Source organism: Populus nigra, chromosome 3, assembly GCF_951802175.1.
Source record: "Populus nigra chromosome 3, ddPopNigr1.1, whole genome shotgun sequence".
Taxonomy (NCBI): Eukaryota; Viridiplantae; Streptophyta; class Magnoliopsida; order Malpighiales; family Salicaceae; genus Populus; species Populus nigra.
In genome coordinates this window covers 23,143,942-23,165,970 of record NC_084854.1, presented here as the reverse complement: position 1 = coordinate 23,165,970, position 22,029 = coordinate 23,143,942, and the positions used below count along the sequence as shown (strand labels likewise).

The 22,029-nt window shown below is 34.0% G+C and overlaps 4 protein-coding genes across 9 annotated transcripts; 2 read left to right on the top strand and 2 right to left on the bottom strand.

Moving 5' to 3' along the window:
- Positions 1-5,250: 5,250 nt before the first annotated feature.
- On the bottom strand, positions 5,251-6,141 carry LOC133688186 (uncharacterized). 3 transcript variants are annotated; one of them, XR_009841117.1, is made up of 3 exons: positions 5,971-6,116; positions 5,620-5,829; positions 5,251-5,533 (listed from the first exon to the last, which is right to left on the bottom strand). XR_009841117.1 is itself a non-coding variant. In XM_062107585.1 (3 exons), exons 1-3 carry the CDS (start codon positions 6,016-6,018, stop codon positions 5,400-5,402), a joined length of 345 nt encoding a protein of 114 aa, XP_061963569.1. In that variant the 5' UTR covers positions 6,019-6,141; the 3' UTR covers positions 5,251-5,399. The 3 variants fall into 3 exon arrangements, 2 of the variants coding, with proteins under 2 accessions (XP_061963569.1, XP_061963570.1); XM_062107585.1 differs by having other exon boundaries at positions 5,667-5,829; positions 5,971-6,141; XM_062107586.1 differs by having other exon boundaries at positions 5,667-5,805; positions 5,971-6,141.
- Positions 6,142-6,290: 149 nt separating this feature from the next.
- Positions 6,291-10,104, top strand: LOC133688184 (uncharacterized). 4 transcript variants are annotated; one of them, XM_062107583.1, is made up of 8 exons: positions 6,291-6,520; positions 6,643-6,745; positions 6,910-7,103; positions 7,233-7,340; positions 7,450-8,576; positions 9,393-9,465; positions 9,681-9,809; positions 9,909-10,104. In XM_062107583.1, the coding sequence occupies exons 2-8, from the start codon at positions 6,649-6,651 to the stop codon at positions 9,918-9,920; spliced, it is 1,740 nt and encodes a 579-aa protein (XP_061963567.1). In that variant the 5' UTR covers positions 6,291-6,520; positions 6,643-6,648; the 3' UTR covers positions 9,921-10,104. The 4 variants fall into 4 exon arrangements, with proteins under 4 accessions (XP_061963567.1, XP_061963565.1, XP_061963566.1 ...); XM_062107581.1 differs by having other exon boundaries at positions 9,892-10,104; XM_062107582.1 differs by having other exon boundaries at positions 9,681-10,104.
- A 1,691-nt stretch (positions 10,105-11,795) lies between these two features.
- LOC133690227 (dehydration-responsive element-binding protein 2F) lies at positions 11,796-13,186 on the top strand. The gene has a single exon (XM_062110455.1). It carries the CDS (start codon positions 11,877-11,879, stop codon positions 12,735-12,737), a length of 861 nt encoding a protein of 286 aa, XP_061966439.1. The 5' UTR covers positions 11,796-11,876; the 3' UTR covers positions 12,738-13,186.
- Positions 13,187-13,801: 615 nt separating this feature from the next.
- LOC133690226 (uncharacterized) lies at positions 13,802-20,794 on the bottom strand. The gene is made up of 15 exons (XM_062110452.1): positions 20,643-20,794; positions 20,384-20,488; positions 20,236-20,304; positions 20,059-20,148; positions 19,863-19,946; positions 19,144-19,308; positions 18,474-18,661; positions 18,053-18,125; positions 17,505-17,558; positions 16,149-16,406; positions 15,322-15,528; positions 15,098-15,201; positions 14,611-14,755; positions 14,328-14,462; positions 13,802-14,203 (listed from the first exon to the last, which is right to left on the bottom strand). Exons 1-15 carry the CDS (start codon positions 20,730-20,732, stop codon positions 14,027-14,029), a joined length of 1,944 nt encoding a protein of 647 aa, XP_061966436.1. The 5' UTR covers positions 20,733-20,794; the 3' UTR covers positions 13,802-14,026.
- Positions 20,795-22,029: the final 1,235 nt, after the last annotated feature.

Here is a 22,029-nt window from a genome sequence, read left to right as displayed (position 1 = left end):
GGGGCATTTTTCAAAATAGAAGCGTGGTCCTTAATCCTCGCCAGGTTTTTAACTAGAGATCCACCCAAAAAAAAAAAAAATTTAGAGACCCAACCACATTTTGATTGGAAGCGTGCTAGTGGACATTTCTCGAATCAATTGCACCTTGCCAAGTGCTTGTCATGATGAGCAAGTACCCCCCTCCCATCCCTCCCGGCAAAGAATAATTTAACATAGTGTTAGTGCTAGTTTCTTGAGATTGTGATTGAATATGTTTTTAAAAGAATTTTTATTTTTTGTTTTTGAATCGTTTTTATATATAAGTTGTTAAAATGAATAAAAAAATATTATTTTAATATATCTTTAAAAAATCTATATTTCATAATTACTTTTTACTCTATTCATTTTACTCCCGATGTTATTATTCCTCGCTTATGAAGTGTCATGTTGGAGAGAAACCGTGTTAATATTTGAAATCGTGTCAATATTTGAATTACAATGTGCCAATGTGGTTCAAATGGTTTTGTCTTAGAGCAAATGAATTATACAATTCACTTGATATTAATGTATAGATTTGGAGATTGAACCTTCTTTTAAAATCAGGAAAAAAGCCTAAAATTAAACGAATAATTACAAAGATCATTTTTACTAAAAGGGTCCTTCTTTGGCACTAAATACAGAGGATCTAGTGTTTTGCAGTAATTAATTAAAAAATATAGCCATCACGGCAAAGAAAAGACAGATTTATTCTCTAAAACGAGATATTTTTTTATAATTCATAAATGGTCATCTTTTACAACACCCCTATTGTTCATTGTATCCTTTTCCTTTCAACAGGGTGTTTATTTATTCTTGTAGTCCTCCTAATGAGAGATGTTTGATGGGTTCAAGCTTGATCACAGATCCGTCCGTGGTTCCCAAAATATTCTACAAAAACGTTCATTTTTTTTATAAAGATATTTGGGAAAACAATCACATATTAAATTTCTTTTTATTTTATTTTTTTTAATTATAAATACATTTCAGGTAATTACATCCTTTTATTTTATTTTATTTTTATCTTACCCAAGTTTATCAATGATCCTAAAGTTTCTTTTCATTTTTGTACTTGAACATGTATGTTCGTCAAACTCAGGCACATACACTCCCAACTTATAGTTTATACCTATCATTATCTACGAGTTAAATTAAATAATTTTCCACGGTTAAAAATATTGTTTAGACATTGATTTGTATTTTTTAAAGAGAAATGTTGAGATAATGAACTATTGGATCAACTTAGTGGGTTAACCTATTAAATTCATGACTCGAGTCATGAAACTGTGATAAACTTATAAAAAAATTATAATAATTAATGAAACACAATTTTCAACCAACCAAATATTTAAAGATAGAATTAAAAAATCAATTAAAAAAATACAAAAATCGATCCGAGTCAACTTGGGTTAGCCTTTCAAATCCACGATCCCGATCACGAGATCAAAATAATCCTATATTAAAAAAATTTAAAAGAATTAAGTTTTTTGATTAAATAAGGATTTCACGATTTCTATGATCACGAGATTTATATATTAACTTAGGTTGACACATATTTTTTTATTGTTTTTTTAAATAAAATTTCTTTTTTCATTTGTGTCATTAAACATTACTTCGATAGTTTAGCTTCATGATATCATTTAATTTTCTTTCAAATGCATTCACCATGTTATCACGATTGCGTCATAGATTTTGCATCTTAATCCAAGTGGTCTCAGATTGAGTTTTTTTTTACCTTTTTAAATTATATTTTTTCCTTAATTTTTATCCTTCAACATTTTATTTGCTTGAGATTGAACTTCACTTTTTTTCTTTTATTTTTTATGGAGTTATCTTGTTCTTATTTGGTTTATTAGGAGTTGGTATTCAAACTTTTTTTCATGTGCTTTTTTTTATGAGATTATCAAAATCTTATATTTATCGTCACAAAGTTTGCAAGTTAATTCAGTTTAATTGGGGTTTCTTTGTTTTTTTTTTAATTTTTCCTTCATCATTAAGTTGTTTAATAATCTGGGTTGACTCAGATCAAGTTCTTTGAACTTTTTTTCGTTGTCATTTTCTTATTTGTTTGTTTATTATTGTTGTATTTTTTTAATGATACTATTTAATTTACCAATTAAACCAATGATTTGGATATTATATTTTTTCCCCTAACGCAAAAGAAAAAAGCACAAACGCATTTGGTTTTTTTTTTTTTACATGTAAAAATGAATTGACAAGACATTTGTCTATTTTTTTTTAAATACCAAGGACAACATATCATTTGTTTGGATAGATGACATGTCATCCATTGATTTAATTTCTGGTCACCTCTAGTAACCGAAAAAACAGGTTTCGAGTTTTTGGAACAAAAAAATCTATCTCTCTATTTTGGGTATGTTTTCACAAAATTTTTTTATCAAAAAATCCTAAAAACCTAAATAAACCATTTTTAAATATAAAAAACTATCTAGTTGCTTAAAAAATAAATTGTCAAACCAAATTAAAAGAAACTTTATGAATCTTGATCTGTTTTTTTTTTATCATGTTGGAAGAGTAAAACCACTTTAATTGAATTTTTTTTAAGATGAATCCATTAAAACTAAGATAAATCTTTTTTTATGGGTGGAATGTGGCTAATTGAATGTTTTTTCTCATTTATCTTTGTTTTTTCAATGATTTTTTCTCTTATTACTCATTATCCAAGGACTAAACTGTAAATAAAATAAAGTTTAGAATCTAAATATAAATCTTGAAACAACAGGAATCAAATATGTAAAATATTAAAACTTTACTAAAGTTTCTTAGGGATATTGAACAATAAAAAATGAAATGCCTGTTTTTTTTTTAATCCTTGTTCTTTTTTTTTTTTGGGTAGATGACATGTCATCCATCGATTCATTTTTTGGTCACCTCTAATAACCGGAAAATCATGTTTCGAGTTTTTGAAACAAAAAAAATCTATTTCTCTATTTTGGGTATATTTTCACAAAAAAACAAATCATCAAAAACATCCTAAAAACCTAAATAAACCATTTGTAAGTATAAAAAACCATCTAATCGCTTAAAAAATAAATTGTCAAACCAAATTAAAACAAACTTTACGGATCTTGATCCGCTTTTTTCTATTATGTTGGAAGGGTAAAACCACTTTAATTGATTTTTTTTTTTAAAACGAATCCATTAAGACTAAAATTATTTTTTTTATGGGTGGAATGTGGCTAATTGAATGTTTTTTCTCATTTCTTTTTATTTTTTCAATAACTTTCTTTCTTATCTCTCAGTATTTAAGAACTAAACTGTAAATAAAATAAAGTTTAGAATCCAAACATGAATCTTGAAACAACAGGATGAAATATGTAAAATATTAAAACTTTACTAAAGTTTCTTACGAGCTATTGAACAATAAAAAATGAAATGCCTGTTTTTTTTTATATCCTTGTTCTTTCTTCTTTCTTTTTTCAACAACAAACTAAAATTATATTTTATAATTTTTTTATTAATTCACAGACAAAATTTGTAGAGACCTATAAGATATGGTATGCAAATAAAAGTAAATCCTAACACATAAATCAATACAAACATCAAGTACAATGATAAAATAGTAAAGAAATAGAGTTCAAAGATAAAAAAAAATAAAATCATAGAGAGAATAGCTCCATCGACAATGGTTTTATAATATAAGAAATATTTTTTCGTGAAAAAAAACCCAACAAATATCTACTTGGTGGTGTCGGCTCTTAAATATCTCACAATCCTGAGACCCTTACTATAATGACAAACATTCACATAACATTCCCTGTATATACAAAGAAATCAATTCATCATCAAATTAGTGATATCATCTCCCAATCACAGCCTTGAAACTAAATCATCATCACACAAAATACTATACAAACTCTCTCTCTCTCTCTCTCCCCCTCTCCGAAGCCAACGACTCCATTGTTTGGGTTTTGAACACAGAAAACAAAGCTTAACAAACAACCAGCCAATCAATCTAACTATGCTACAATTGTTCTTCGCTGTGGCCTTCTCGGCGATGCCTTTGACTCTGTACGTGCCGCCAATTCGATCTCTAAACCTCTTCGTGGAGACCATCGAGGACTTCTTTCGCCAGACATCCTTGTACACTGTCAGGGCTTATCCCAGGATTCGTGTTGTGTTTTCTAGTATCTTTCGCAATATTTTTAACTTGTTCAGGGAGACTTAATTTGCCCCTCCCACCTGCCTGTTTCACCTCATCTTTTTTAATTAGTTCTTCTTCTTCTTCTTCTTCTGGTAAGGGTTTTTCTTTTTCTTGTTGTTTCCGAGTCTGATCCTGGAAATGACAGGATCTGATGTGGATGGAAAATAAATTGAACAAGGCTATATATTTTTCTATCAATACTCTCTTTCTTTCGTTTTCCCATTGATCAGTTCTGGAACCTGTGAATGTATTTTGCTGCAAGTAATATGTGATTATATAATTTGGGTCTCCTTTTCTTCCTCGTGATTCAAATATAAAGTATAATCTGTAAATTTTGCTACAATTTCCGGCACGGTGTTTTAGGTTTGCCTTGTGAGAGATTTAAGCAGCGAACAAGAAAGGGTTGCGAGTCTGTGTGTTGCTTGCTGGGCTGTTCATACTTGGTTCCAGTAGATAAGATTTTATTAGCTACATTTGCCAGTGATTGGCTGGGATTATGATGTATAGATGTTCTTCTCAGTTTTTGACCAACATATTTATTACCAAGTTAACTTAGGCTTCTGGATTTTGTTAGTCGTAGTTTTATGATTTATCAACCATTACTTGTTTATATTAATAAGTGTGTGTGTGTGTGTATATATATATATTTTACTTTATATTAGTTTTTAAAAATATTTCTGTTTAGAGTCGGACTGAAAATAAAACTTATTTTTGTCAAAACTAGGTTTTAATTAAATGATTAATTCGCATAATAGAAATAAATGATAAATGAGAGATACGAGAGTGAGACTCAGAGAACTATGTGATTCTGGAATAATAAGGCGCGCAGGGATAGGTGGTTGGCAACTGAACAATCTTCACTGCCAATTTTTAGAACCAAAAAAATATATGATAATTTTATTAGAAACCTGGAGAAGGGATTATTATTTTATTTTATTTTATTTTATTTTTAAGAAAAAAAGGTATGTTCAGGTTGGTTAACTTTGTTCAGAATATATATTTGTTTTTTTTTTGTTTTTTTTATTTAAAAATATATTGAATTAATTTTTTTTATTTTTAATATCAACATATTCAAATAAAATTTTTTAAAAATTAATTTAAAACTAAATAAAAAATATTTTAAAAATATGTAAAACACTATATGAACATTGAGAAACTCCTAAAACAAAAACAAAAACAAATAAAAGAGTTCCATTTTGTTGAAATTGTCCAGGAAAATTCAGCAGGTCATAAACTTTGACTCACGGAGGAGGAGATGACAAGTGAACTTCAAATCTGCTCGTGCCCGTGCTTCACGTGACAACTCAAAACCTTGTGCTGTAGAAGAGTTTGTCTGAGAATAATCATCCACCACTGCAAATACAAGATGATCTTTGTGAGTTTATTTCTTGATAGAATTCTAACCAGTCCGAGCTAAGGGTTAAGAAATACAAGATGACCTTTGTGCATCCTCTTCTCCCGAATTCAAAATTAAAAGAATTCTAACCAGTCCCAGCTAGAGTCTGTCCACGATAAGATGCCCAGATCCTAAGCTCCAAGGAATCAATCACTGGAATTTTCTTGAAGATCTGCATCCCCGGTAGACTCTGCTCTGCCAATCCGCTCCAAGAAATTCTCCCATTCATCTGGAGGAAAACAAAGATTCTCGCCTATGAACAAAGGAGATTATCAGATGCCAATCATATAATATGGTAAAGAAAACTGATACTGACAAAATGGAAAAAATTCCTCACGACAGAGAGGGAGCTGAGAGATATTTTACAGGGTAGAACAGCAAAAAAAAGATATACCTGGAAAGATTTTTTGAAGATAGAAAAGAATGGATATTCCATCCTCATTTTCCACCCGCAACTCAGAGGATAATATATGTTTATGCACGATCTTGATTTGGGCAAGATCCCTCCTCGGAAAATAATGTTTATGTTTATTTTTATTTTTAGAAATATATTAAAACAATATATTTTTTTAATTTATAAAATTTATTTCTAAAATCAAATCTAAAAATATAAAAAATTAATTTTTTTTTTTAAAATTAAATTCTAGCTGAACTTGATTTTGGGGTTTGTGATATAATATATGGCTCAAGACAAGTTCTTTTGGGAACCATTTTGAAGTCAAATTTAGATGACTTGATAACTCAACTTGTTACTTATTTTAACCTAGTAAAATCTAAGGGAGATGCGACAGTGTCAATTTCAATTCAAAATGATATATTTTAACTTGATTAGACCCTGAGTCCCGAGCAGGATCCAATCTCTTAAACCAAACAATCAAATTAGGGTTTTACTCCTCCCTATCGATTTCTAGTTTCTGGCTCTACTCTCTGTACACCCTCACACGGTAGGGTTCGCATTCTTTAAATTAGCTGAAACCCTAGTTTATGGTTAGTTTATTTATATTATGTGAAATTATTGTTTAATCACTATGATTTTTGTTGTTGTTGTTGAATGTTGAAAAAGCAGGCTTGGATGGATGACCCTTCTAGCTCGGCTACGACACTTGCGTGGCATTGGGTAATTGAGTATCTGGCAAGTTTTCCTGAAATAGAGGCCTCGATTTTACACGGTATGTGTACAGCATTCTCGAATTTATCCATTTTTTCCCCTTTATGTTCTCGCGTAAGAAATGCGAGTTATATGCTTTGAAATGAAATGTGGTGTAGGTGAGTTGTTTTGATTGGTTCTTTTGGTGGGTGGTTGAGATGTTATGTTGTGTTCAATTTGTTCCAGATTTGATTGAGGCGGCTCCGAAAATACCTGAAGATTTGAGGAAAAACACTAGGGAAATGGTTGCTTTGAGATGCTTAGAGGATTTTTTTTGTCATAATAATGGAACCACGAATGACGTTCCTTCTAAAGAACCCAAAGTCACATTTGATTTGTCAGAGAGTTGTGAAGATGTACTTCAATCAATATTGCAAGAGGTGATTCTGTTTACAATTTCAGCTTTCACCTGTAAGCAATTTGGATTTGAAGCAGCACTTATAGTATAAAAACTTGTTATTCAAGTGGGCTATATTTGAGATGTTTTGACATGGTTTCTTGTTTGTTAGACATCGGTATCAGATCTGAAAAGGGCTGGACCGGGGAGATTGAAATGGGATACTCACCCTTTCATTATGCATAAAAGAGCTTCTATGCCTAAATGCGCTTTGGAAAAGGTGAACGAGAATTTCTTCATTTTGTTAAGTTCCTTGTAAAATAGAAATGTACATTGTTGATCCTCATTAGCTGTTTGTGGTTGTTTTTATTTTTGTTATTGGAAAGCAGGTGAAGGATGCAATCCTTGAGGGTATTCATCCATATGCCTCATTGAAGGAATATAGTGGACTGGTGGATGCAAATGATAGGTGTAACAGAATCTCTGCAAATTATGGGGACCTTGGTGCACCCGCAGGGAGGATTGATGGGAGTGATACTGATGGACAAATTAATGCTCCTGGAGAAAATTCCATTCCTTTAAGAGGGATAGAAGTGGAAGATGATTCATGTAACAGGAACTCATTACACTTTAAGAGGGATAGAAGTGGTTCGGCTAATGAAAATCTGGCTGGAGACCTTGAAGACCAAAATTGTGTTGATGATGGCGATCATCTTCATCCACAAGCCAAGAGGTTCAAGCAAGATGCCTTATGTGACTACCAGTCTTTGGAACACATTTCAACTCCTCAACAACAGCACATGGAAATGGTAGAGGATTCAATTCAAAGAGTGACTGGGGATTCTGAAAACAAAGATTGTCACATGGAAGAAAAAACTTCACAAGGTGGATTGGAAGAAAGCCGTTCTGTAGAGAATGGTCATGATGAATGTGTTGGTATGGATAGGCATGGGAAGAGTCTTGATCCTGATAATGCATTCCAGCATAATCAGCACGAGATTGCTCACAATGCCAACAAAATGCCACAAGATATATCTGGGGATGGACTCCACCTGTATAGCTTAGTGGACGAAATCAACTGTGCTGAACCTAGAATATCAAACACTGCACCATCTGTAGGAACCCCGAATAAATTCTTTGTTAATGAAAACAAAGATAACTCTGATCATAGTGGTCAACTAAAACCATCAAATTCTTTGTGCCACCCTGATGCAACTGTTAGGACTAATCATATATCTAATGGAGAAAAGGTGGGGGAGGAGATGGTTCGAGAGAACCCTTCTGGAACTGGACTTGACAGAAACCAACACGAAGTTTGTGTTGATCCTATTGACAGTGATGTTGATCAGTCGTGTAAAGAAAAAGATGTTTTCTCTGGAAGCCAGAGTAAAGATGGACAAAGACAGAAAGCTGTTTGTGCCACCAACATCGATGGAGGAGAAACCTCTGATGATGAAAATGACAAGTCATCAACTTCTAATTACTTCATACAATTCCGAAACATAGAGAAACAATGGTAAGTTTCCAGTTATTCCAAGTGTTATGCGGGTGGTTATAGTTCTTCTGAATGCCATTTCCAGAACTAAAATAATTTTGACTTTTATTTTTTACTACCTTCAAACAATCTTTTCATGCTATGTCAACTTTTGCTATTATTGTTTTGTTGTGTGTGTTTGTGCAAATCACATTGCTCCCTTGTTCAACCACATCCTTGCTAATTGGCATTTGATTGCGGTGACAATTAGTGTTGTCAAGAGGCGCTGAGGTGCTCCAGGCAAGGCCCCAATGCTTTTATTAGCCTCAGGCATTGAGTGGGTGCAAGGTGTTAAGTTCAATGAAGCACCGCCTAGGCGAGCGCCTTATAAGTGGGTGCAAAGTTTTAAGGCTAGCGCCTGCTCGAAGTTCTTTTTCTGTTGGATTTTTCTCTTTCTTGTTTTAATTGATTTATGTTTTGACCTGTTTGTCTATTTTTTTCAACTGATATTTAATTTTGCTTTTTAATCTACTTGGCTGCTTATTACTTGAAACTATCTTATTTTATTTTAAGGGTGAAAAATATAACTTTATATGACTATGTTATGGTATTTTATATATTTTTTTAGATTTTCTAATGATCTAATTTTAATTGGAAAGATATATATATATATTTTAGATTTATATAACATAATATAATATTACATTTTTTTTTTAATTTATAGCATATCGACTTGGTTTATTTGGGTGAGCGCCTAGCGCCTCGAGCATTTTACAGGCTTGGTGCCTTTTAGCACCTTTAACCTTTTACGCACTGGTGACAATTGTAATTGGCCTTAATGTTTATTCTGATCTGCAGTTCATACCCTGTAATGCCTCAGTTGAGGCGGAAAAAGGTTCCATGGACAGTTCAGGAGGAGGAGATGCTCAAGGTACTTGTTTCTTGCGTATATGCTTCTGTCACCAATATTATTTCAATGATATGCTTTTAGGTAAAATGCATTTATAAGTATGCAAGGAGAGTGATTTTCTTGGTTGTGCATTATATATGCTTTTTTCTACAAGCGCATATCATATAGTTGTGGCATTTAGCTCTTCAGTGTATAGGCCTGTCAGACTTTAATTTCTTTCTCCCTTACTGTTACAGGAGGGAGTGCAGAAATTTTCAAGCGACGGAAAATTTCCATGGAAGGACATTTTGGAGTATGGTAGTTCTGTGTTTTTGAGTGGCCGTACAACAATAGACCTTAAGGATAAATGGAGGAACATGTGCAAAGTAAGCCCTAAATTCAAGTAAAATTTTGCGAGCCTCATCACTTTGCTTATATGGACGTGTTCTCATATTTGGGTCTGCTCAGCCGCACTTTTTTGTCAGGATTCTTTCTGATGATCAAAGAAACTTGTGTGCATTAAGTTACACCTTGCTCTTTCCTGTATAGAGTTAATGGTAAACGTGAGAGAAGCATGAAACTTGTTGGCTGGGTCATGAGCACACGTGATCAATATTTTGGGACGATCTGTGTTGTTATCACTGAACATATTGCATCCAATCTTAAGATGTTACAGCTAAATTTTGCGTGCGTTAATGAATGGAATCAATTCTGTCCTCACGAGAAGACATACCTTAATCATCTCCTTGGATCACTTAACAGAGAACCTACATGAAATGAGGGCCAGAACGCATCTGTTTTTCCTTTTCTTCTACTCCCTTTTTCTTTTTTTCTTTTTTGTGGGGATATCACGTCTGTCTTCTTGTTCTGTTTTAAGGGCCCAGAGCTGCTCATTTTCATGAAGAGCTAATGCAATCAAATCATCAACTTGTTTGACAATTTGCAAGAATTGAACACATTACGCTTAAAACAGGTTTCTTTGCAGTGAGCAAGGTTCTGGAGAAATATCTGAGATGACCTGCATTATGAATGGTCTCATTGCATTGATTGCCATGTGAGTTATTTTCATTATAGACGCCTTCATATTTGCTTGGTCATTAGTAAATCATGGCAACTGTCGTGCAAGCATTAGAACCATGAGTGAAGAATGATAAAATCCACTCGTGACAGGAATAGGGCAAGTTGAAGAGCACGATCTACTTTACACGTGACATGTTTTGATAATTTGCAGAGCATAGGTAGCTACAGTTACTTAAGTAGTACTTGACCCAAAAGACACAGAGCTTTTGACATGGGACAAAGGTTAGAGTCTCGGGAATCAGGTCGTCAAGGCAGGACAACATGTGAAATAGGGCACGTGAAAATGAAAAATGTTGAGGGGGGCTTGCTCCAAGTAAAAATCCAATTCTTGTAGAATCCAAGGCAAAGGAAGTCAGATAGTGATGGCTATGCAAGGTGGATTTTATTGTATGCGTCATCACTCAAAAGGCAGTCAAGCTGTTCATGACCCAATTCCAGTCACCACCACAACGCAATCTTATCATTCACTCTCGCTAAGTTTTTTCTGTTTGCGCACACGCCTAAGTGCCAAGTTCAACAGCATTTGGTATCATATATATATATATATATAAATATTTGGTTGGGGTGATCTTAAATGTATTTTTTTTCAGTGATAAGACAAATCGGAGATATTGCTCGTAAAAAAAATCTTTCAATGTGATGAAGTTAAGTGGGATCCATGTGCTGATGGTAAACTCGACTAATGCAATAATTTTTCATCTCCGACGTTATAGTGTTGATTATCGAGACTGCATAAGGAAATAGAAAAGTAACCAATTACTTCTTACAACTAGTTTACTTTCAAGCAATTCCATATTACTATTTTTTTTTTGTTTTAAATCAACAGGCTTGTAATTTATTTTCACGAGTCTGTTTAATGTGAAGGACAAGCTCCAGCAGCATTTACTTTCCTCCTGACTTTTAAAGTTCAACCACCCTGTGATTATAAGAGGGAATTTGGTTATGTAGCGTTGTCCAACATTTTGGGCAGGAAAGTCTAGGTATCCATTTTAACTTTTTTTGCTTTCGTCAACTTATTCCTGCTCGTACAGCTTCGCTAACTTGGTTCCTTCCTGCACCATCCACTCCAGCATGGTGATCTCATTTTTCCTTCCATCCATACAAGATGTGACATGTTGTCATTAAAAGGTTTTTAAAAATAGAAAACGCCACCGTCGAAATAATTTAAAAAAAGTCCGAGTTTTGAAATTATCTAACACTCACAAACGGTCACATGGGCATGAACTCTTCCTCAGCGTGACAACATTTAAACCAAAGCTGTTCTCTCACACTACATATCCCGCGCCTTTCCACCCGTTTTTTTGCACTCCCCAAGTCCCTACTCCCACTCAAAACCCCCTCACTGAGCTTACTTTCACACCCTAAAAACTCTAATGGAGAATTGCGGAAAATCTCCATTGAAGCCGTGGAAGAAAGGTCCAACAAGAGGCAAAGGTGGTCCTCAAAACGCCATGTGTGACTACCGAGGGGTACGTCAAAGAACATGGGGCAAATGGGTGGCAGAAATAAGGGAACCCAAGAAGAGAGCAAGACTATGGTTGGGTTCTTTTTCCACGGCGGAAGAAGCTGCCATGGCCTACGATGAGGCTGCAAGGAGATTGTATGGACCAAATGCTTATCTTAATCTACCTCACCTTCAGCCAAACTCTAGCCCTCCCAACAAATCACAGAAGTTCAAATGGATTCCTTCCAATAACTTCATCTCAATGTTTCCTTCTTGTGGGTTGCTTAATATTCATGCACAGCCTAGCGTTCATGTCATCCATCAGCGGCTCCAAGAACTCAAGAATAACAGGCCCCTCAATCAATCCTCTGTTGCTTCTAGCTCTTCTTCCTCTGAATCCAGAACTGAAGTCATGATTGTAAGTGATGAAAACCATGTTGCAAATGTTTCTGCAGCAGAGAAAGATGAGGAGATATCATCAGAGAAGATGCTGCTAACAAATCATGACGAGAAACCACAGATTGATTTAAACGAGTTCCTTCAGCAGCTGGGCATACTGAAAGAAGAGAATCGGCCAGACAACAATGATGTCGATGAACATTTCACGGAGCCAGAATCTTCACAAAAAGATCAAAACGAACTTACAGCCTTGGCAGACAAGAGTTTCGATTGGGATTCACTGATTGAAATGCATGGAATTGCTGATCATCAAGGAGAGGAATTTAATAGTTTCCCAGTTTATGACATCCAAAAAGAGCTGGCTTTCCCAACTTCCATTTGGAACTTCTAGGAGGATAAAATGATTTAGGAAGAATGAAAGCTAACTTTGCTGCCTACTTGATTGGAACTAGGATGTCTGTTTTCACTTAATTAGGCCATACTGTAGTTTGCTCTAGATCTACTGCCCGTTGAATTGCTCTGTGATAGTAGTTAGTCATTTCCATTGGCAACATAGATCAGACTAGAAAGCATTTGACCTTACCACAGAGAGAGAGAGAGAGAGAGAGAGGAGGAGGAGGCTTGCTGTATAAGTTATAGTAGCAAGGGTTGGGTAGAGGGAAGTTCACTGTTGCAATGATAATAGCATTTCACTAAGTTTCTTTTTGACCCATGGCTGATGTGAACTCTCATCAAATGTTTTGTTCGACTGATTTTGGCTGCGCTAGGTTTATTTGTGCTTCTGTAATTTTGCTAGCTTTACAACATGGGGAATTCACAAGGAAGCATGTTACAAGATCATTGATGGACATAATAATCTTAAGGTAGATTTTTCACATTCGCAGTTCTATGCTTTAGCAGACCTTCACAGTTCATTGTAATAAATTGATCAACAAGCCCTCTCATTATCTGTGCTCACATGTAGGATCAAACCTAAAAATGTCTAATTTGTGAGTCAAGAGAGAAAAAAAATGAGCTTAGTAGTCAGAATTTTACCTGGAAGTAAGGATCAGGCTGCTACTTGCTAACCAACAGTTGAACCGTGAAGGTCTGCTAAAGCAAAGAACTAAACAATGAGCAATGACAATGAAAAGACGCAAAGACAAGAGAGAAAAATAGAAGATATAAATGCTTCTCATGCAGCACATCCCATATAAAATTATATGCGAATGCAGTCCTCAATAAAAATTCTCTTGCGAAGCAAATTCCTCATTGATTATGACTGTTGTGAGAAGCCATTCTTTCAGGCTTTCCTTTTCTCTTGATTTAATGAGAAGGTTCAAACCCCAACTACACAATCAGAATTGCCTACATTTATCACAATTCCATGCCTATCACTTCATATGATGATAAAACTTTTCCTGTGTGTAGTTTAATTTATCAGAAAACCTATTACCTACAATGCAAAAGAATATCTGGACAAGAGATTTTTATCTATTTCAAAATTATAGTAAAAAATACAAAGTATAATCTTTTCCAGATAATTAGATAAATTAAAAGAAGCAAAATATGCTCTGATCAACTATCAGATTACTTTGATCCAAATACAAATAGTTAAAATAATTCCAAGTAATGTCTTCTAGCAAGCCATTTGATAATCTCCAACAGTTTAAAAATACCCTCTTCCCTAGCTATCTTTGATCATTCATTGAGGTACTCTGATGCACTTAGATACTCCCCATGCTCCTCAAAATGCTCAATTAATCGCTTTAAGAACCCATCACCGCTCACTGTCTCTGTGTCACATACAAGACAACACTGTCTTCTTGCCCGTGTCACAGCCACATTCATCCGCCTATGGTCACTCAAAAACCCCACCTGAAATGTTTTGGAAAAGTTTCCAAGTTTCAACAGCTAAAGATGCTATATAATCTTTATAACTGATCTTAAAAATCTAAATCTAAAAGGAAACAAAAAGGCGTACTGAAGAGGCTTAAAATACCTCTTTCTTTGAGTTTGATCGAACCATTGAAATAATGATGGCTTCCTTCTCTCGACCCTGGAAACCATCCACTGTTGAGATTTCCATATCCTTTAGCTTATCATCATTGTTTTTCAATATCCTGAGCAAGACAACCTGCAGTACCAGTGGCAGCATATATAAGGCCAAACTATCCCAGGGATTGAGAATGTGCATAGAGCAGATTGTCACTTGCCTAGCAGCTACTTATCTAGAAGCACATAACAAAAAAAAAAAAATGCTCAAAAGATATACACTTCTATACCTGTGCTGCATAAGGAGTAATTATTCCAATGTCAGAAGCCTGGACTCCACTCTGAACAAGTCTCTTTGCATGGGCCACTGCAACTTCAGCTTCTCCCTCATTCATTGTGCTATCTTCTTCATCCTTCTTTTCCTCCATATCACACCTGGATCAGAGAAGTGTGAAGTGTGAAGTGTGAACCAATTATAATCTAATTTAAAGGAAGAGGAAAAGGGGAAAAAAGATTCCTAGCATAGAAGGCCTCCTGATATCATCTGGGAATAAAATCCAATCAACTTCACTTCTCCTGATACTTCAACTGTTTCCAGCTCTGATTTGATTTGAAATTTATTTTCACTCGGAAATAAATAAATCTTCTAATATTTCAATTAAAAGGAGTAAGTTCTGTTTTCTTGAAGCATTTTAAAGATACAGGCAATTTCATGTGCACTGACCACCTCTAAGAAAACAAAGACTATTTAGCATATTGCAACAATATACTACGTACCCAGCTATGTCTACAAGAAGAAGGGTCGGTTCTGTAGAAGAGGATCTCTTGACACCCTCAAGATCAAAAAGCATATGTGCAGCAACACTCGGATGGGCTTTGATCTAGAATAAACATCATAGACCCAAAAAAAGATGATGAACACTGTTACACAATCACAACAATTTTGGTTTATTTACTAATAATTTTATCATGCAGCCAAAACCTAATGATGATCTGAGCACCTTACTGTTGTAAAGCTCTTTAGATGACCAGTTCATAATTAGTTCATGCATGCGGTACTGGACAGTGAGCATAGAAGTGACTTCATCTCCATACAGATCCGTGAGGCGTTCAAAGAGGGTTCTTCCCAACCCTTTCTTCTCAGCTTCAACACTTTGGATGGTCGGAGGAAGCTGAAGATGGTCTCCTGCAAGTATACACCTTGAACCCTGAAGAAATGATCACATGTCATTTAGTGGTTGTTGTAATGTTAATACCAGCCAGCTCTAAATGTTAGATTGGACTCGGATATAATTTGATCATGTCCATTGACTTTTGTTCTAAAGATTTCACCCAAAAGACCTTGAAGGATAAAGCACCCCTTACGCACAAACACTCATTTTATATCATGTCTTTGAAAACATTGTATTCTTTACAAACCATGTAAAGATAATAACAAATTGCCATGGTAGGAGATAACCAGCCCCACCAAGATCTTGAAGACTTAAAGACCTATTTGACTCTGAATAATGGAAGTCTTAAGGCAATTTCCACGCCCTTTTGTGTGTGTGTGCGTGTGTGTGTGGGGGGGGGGGCGGGGTATGTAGGGTATTTTCTATACAAGGGCTCTACTCAACTAATGGGACTTGGGCAGCCATAGGAAACTTGGTGAATGTGTGTGGGGAGGAGGCATAGCCTCTCTGGCTCTGCTGGTCACCCCAATGCTCAGATAGTGACTGTACTATGTTCTGAGTGGCATACCTACATGTTTAGCAAATGTTCAATTCCTGCATACCCAGGTTTCCCTGAAAGTGCAAATACAAGTTTTATAACTGTAGTAATATTGTACCTTCAGCAAAGCAAGCCAGCAAGTTATCTCAAGTGCCTGAGCAGCTTCATCAATAATCACCAAATCAAACGAAGTAGTATTCAGCTTGTGAGAAAATGCACCAGTCAAAGTCGTCAACACCACATCTGCATTTTTAATTACATCTATCACGGCTAACTGCTGCCTTTTACGTTCTTCTTTTGAAAGAGTCCTGAGTTCCTTCTGTATGTCTCTTCTTGTGCTTTTATCTTTGGTTTTCAACAATTTTCCATTTAATGCCTGAATAAATGCAGAGGAGATATATTTGGGGAATATGAGGCACTTCACTAAATTATGGAAGCACAAAAAGAAGCTTACACTTGAAAAAAGAAAGAAAGAGGTTAACATACTTATTTTTAAGGGTTTTTTTTCCCTTTTCCTTTCTGGTAGCAATTCTTGATATTTTAGTTTTGTATTAATACACAATCCTTCTGGAAGTTATAGCTACTGCCAACTACTTTAGACTGCAGCAAAGGAGAAGATTCTTTTCTTTGTTTTTTTTTTTCAAAAAAAAAGGAAAAAAGTTCCTTGCCTATTACAACTGTTTTTTTTATATATATATATGAATTAGGATGCATCTACATGAGGTTGCTGAGGACATCTGTAGCCTTCCCATTTGCATCAAAGGATTAAGCACTTGTAAGAATCACATCTATTCCCATTCAACATCTATGATATTTTAATGCAACGCTATAAAAGTTCAAACTCAAATACAACCTTGCAGTAGAAGTATTTTCTTCACATCTAATTAAATACATTAAACTACAGGTTTTATGTGCATAGCATTAGAGCTAAAATCATTCAGCCTTATGGGTGAGAGTATTATTCTCTATTGAAATAGTAGTAAATTGTGTCCACATTCGAAATTATTTTCATAAGAAAAAACAAAGTTGTGTATTTCTTAATAAACAGAACAGGAAAAAACCATTTTTTTCAAATAGTTTGTGACTAGGCTTAGTTGGATTGGTTGAGTTCAACTCTTAAAGAGAGCACTCTAAATAGCCTTCAACTGTTTCACTCTTCACCAGGCAAACCCTCTACATTTAACTTGATGAATGAATACTTCAATTATTCATCCCCTTTTCTAGTCTAAATACCTCGGCTTCAAAGATGCCATGACTCTTGTCATCTACCATGCAAGGCCTCAAAAAACTATCACAAAAAAATGAATGCAGACTACCTTTCTGCTTTAAAATCAAAATTTGTTTCTGCAAATTATAATGACTTGCGTCCTGTGGGGAAGGATTAATTGTATAAACACAGGAAACAAACCGTCCATTTCCTGAAATAGCAAATAAAGATATATTTGGAGGAGCAAGTTAAGATCTGAATCTCTACCTTCATTTCCTTCCGAATGTCATTTGCAAGAGCGCTGTTGTCCCCCCGTAGAACCTAACAGCAAAGAACCAAATGCATAAGAAAAACATGATAACTCAAATGTAAGGAAGTAGTATGTGAAAAAAATCACTGTACATCAAGAGTGCTCTATCCACTTTGGAAGAAAATTGGGGTAAACAAAGGAACTTCCTTCCTCATTATCATATCCACAACTAGAAAACATGGAGGAAGGTTTGTGTATTGATAAATGGCAAACTGCATAGATGTTGATAAATGACAACTTATCAAGCAAGAAATAAGTGTAAACATTAAGTTCAGTTCCTTGAAGAAAGCAAACAAAAATAAAGATAGTTATCCCCAAATGCTACCACAAGAATCCTCAAGACAATCCCAAATCCCAACATTTTGTAATGTACAAATATGAATTCAATAAGTGAACAACCTGAATGAAAGAGCACATGTACCTCAAGTAGATGATCATGGAGATAAGAACCTCAAATTCAATTTATTTATTTTTTTATTTCCAAACATCAAATATCTTAGTATACCTGTGCATCAAGTGCACTGTCCAATACTTGAGGTAGCAAGCGTGCAGGATGCCCCAATCTCACTAACTTTACTCTGATAAGGGAATGGAAAATGAGAATGAGAAATTTTTGTAATACTTACCCATGACGACACTAATGAACAATCAGCACAGAAGAACTACTCAGCATTAATCTAACTAGCTTGACTGTGAGAAAGGGAAAAAAAAACCAGCAGTTCAAAGATTTTAGTTCCTATTTGCTCAAACAACCTTTACTTGTTGGGGGGGGGGGGTCCAAATTAGATCTTAAATTCATAATCGCATTGTTTAACTTGAGTAAGGACCACTACTAGGATTGCAAAAGAAATCTTTATAATTGTGTTAATGCTAGGTTAGATTCCAAATTTTAATTTACTTACCCATACATTAGGGAATCAACATACCTGTGAGGAACAAGTCGCTCAACAATGTTGTCGACAGCAATGTTTGAAGCAGCACATGCAAGAATCTTCGATCCTCTTTTCACTTCTTGCAAGATAATTTCCACCACAGTAGTGGTTTTTCCAGTTCCAGGAGGTCCATGTAGCAAAAATACATTCTTTGATGACAGTGCCTTTGAAATGGCATCTTTCTTGACCCCCCCAAAAAAAAAAGAGAGAGAGAGAGAAGACAGAAAAAGAAAACAAGCAGAATAATTTTTTTAGCTTGTTGAATAGCATGAAATACAGCCAGTAACATGCAAGATTCAAAACCAAAAAGCACCTGGTTTAACTTTTCTAATAAGAGAATATATTTCAGAAATGATGTAAACTGCTTGAGAGTTTGCTCATAAAAATACCATTGCTTCCTCATTTGATTATACAGTAAGATTGATCCACACACACGAAGCCATACTCACATGCACAGAGAGCCTCACGTAAAGTTGAAACAGAATAATAAAAGGCTAGATCTTATCAGGGAGAGTGCATATGGTTACTATTGCCAGCATGTTTCATTCCCATCAGATTTAATATTAGTGGCAACCTTGAGTTATCTTAAAATGAGGAACAAGATAAAGAACTGAGGAGCCATCTTATAGGCAGTAGAAAGAACTATAAGAATGCACTTGCACACCTGAGAGTGATCAAGGTGGGAGTTAATTGGGGTGAATGTAACATCCTTTTTTGACATTGTTGGTTGTCTCTCTCCAAATAAAACAGGAATTAAGTCAGCAGCGGGGCCTCTATGCACACCTTTGCTCAACTGAATCAAGGCATCCTTCATCCTCCGATATGTCACCTGCATAAGAAATCCAAACCTACAGCAATCTCACCCAACTATCATAATTCGAAAAAGTGCAGTCCTCAGGATAACTAAAATAAATCCCTAAATAGACCACAAGCTGATTACATTTTCTCTCATTCATTTATCGGACTGCATAACTTGTATTTACAAGCCATTAGGTATAGAGCCTGTTTATTATATCTGATTTTTCAAAAGCACTCTTTGGCATGCTTTGGTTAGAAGCTTTTTTGCAGCTGCTTTCACCATGGTAATCACAAAAGCACCACATAAACATCATTTGACTTCTTTTAAAAAAGCATACAAAAAGGGAGTTTTTACAGCCACAAGACTGAAAAAGCTTACAGGGGGCAGATAAAATACAACACAAATTTCACCTACTATATGGTTCACATAATCCAGGACTAAACTACTCACAGAATCAAATGAATGAAATAAAATCCTCTACGCCGCAACCAAGAAACAATAACCTCGCACAAACATTTATCCCACACTAGCTTGTCACGCAAAGCCTGTAACAAGAAATCTTTAGAAAATTTAAAACAATGTACCTCATTTGCAACTTTCTCCAATCGTAGCGGACTATTTAAACCCTCATCCGGTACATCATCAAAAGCAACAGTAATAGACGAGTCCTGTTCAATATCCAAAACAAAAATATCTGCCACCAATCAACCAAACAATATTTTATAGCCAAAACAAACACTGTAATCACCCGAACCTCTATTTCAAATCCCCGGTTATTACCTTTAACCGATAAACAACACCTTGACCAAGAGCAGGGGATCCTAAATCAGCTTTGTTCGGTTTCAAGACAACCACATCATGTGTGCCAAACTACACCAAAAAAAATATTATAAACAAAAATGCCGCAATAAAAAATCAAATTTACAGCCAACTGTTATTAAAAAATAAAATGCTCACCTTATGAGCAGGTAAAACATCTCCTTTATTAGATTGGAACTCCAGTAGCGTCTTCCCCATCAAACCTGTCTATTATATAATTCAAAGATTTTGAGTTTAAATTTAAATAAATTAAAATTAAACAATAACAAAGTATTTAGTAATTTACCTGAGCATCAACGCACTTCAAATTGAGAATCGTAGAACCTTTCTTCTGAGCAGAATCTAAATTTCTTAACGCGCCTGAACCAATAGATGCTGATATCTCTGATTCCTATATAAATAAATAATTAAATTTATTCACTTTTGATTTAATTGAAAACGATGAAAAAAAATTTATAGGATAGCAATAGATAATAATGGAGACTGGAGAGGAGGAGGAGGAGAAGAAGAAGAAGAAGAAGAAGAAGATAAAGGAAGAAAGAAACCTTCTCTAAATCGAGCAAAGGAGACGTAATGGAGATGAATTCTTGAAGCGAGAGAGCTGCTGCTTTCTTTTTCGTTTTCTCTGTCTCCATCCTTCCTCGTTGCTTTTGCTTGCTGAGAATGTGAGAGAGAGATACTGGGGTCTGTCTAAGCAGTTTTCATCTCACTACCTGAATTTTTAAAGTTGCGTGTTTTAAAAATATTTTATTTTTATTTTTAAAAAAATTAATATTGTTTTAATGTTTTTATATTATTTTAATATATTTATGTTAAAAATAATTTTTTTAAAAATAAATATTTTGATATTTTTCCAAACAAAAAAAATATTTTAAAAAATAATTATAATTACATTTAAAAAAAATTAGATTCTTAAACTTTAATGAAAGATGTAATTAAGTACAATCCACTAAATTATATATATATGTTTTGTAATGGGGTGTAAAATATTTTTGTTATAAATGTTTTAATTAAAAATATATTAAAATAATACTTTCTAATATTATTTTATTTAAAAACATTAAAATTATTAAAAATTATTATAAAAAATTAATTTAATATTTTTTAAAATAAAATTAATTTGAAACACAAAAATAAACTCATAATACTGAAAAATTGAGATAAATCTAGCAAAGTTTTGAAGGCTTGGAGATTTACTTGTGAAATTCTACCTTGGTTGGGAACTAATTTTTAGGTGTCCCAAATATATATATATATATATATATATTGGAAACTTGAAAGCAGTAGAACTTTGATTCAGCGGTTTGGAATTGTGTTTTAAATAATATTTTTAAAAAAATTAATTTTTTAATTTAAAATTAATTTTTAATATTTTTAAATTATTTTGATGTGTTAATATCAAAAATAATTTTAAAAAAATTAAAAAATATATATTATTTTAATATATTTTTACATAAATAATATTTTTTAAAAAATAATAATTATTATATTCTTAAATTCCATATAGATCAGCAGGAAAAGACTGTTTATTGTCAGGTTTTAAGTTCTCGAGCGGTTGAAAACTATAATAACTTAAATGATTGGTGAAAAATAAAAAGAGTAATTATTAATCAATTTATATAAAAAAAATTATATGTAGCTTTGCATTTTTTTTTTTTCATGTTAAGGACTTGATCATAATTTTTACTTTTTTGAATCATTTATAATAAATATTTTCAAATCAATTTATATATTAATTAAATTCCGGTGACTCGATCATTCCATTCACTAGACTGAGATTGATTAGTAAATGGAAGTCCATTTTTACGGACCCTTTGGACCATGATGATTGATTGATGACTTTGAGCAGTAAAAAGGCATCTGCAGCTAACACTGAGCCACTAGATAATGAGTCCACAGTGGCGAATTAGGTTCATGAGGAATTGTATGAAT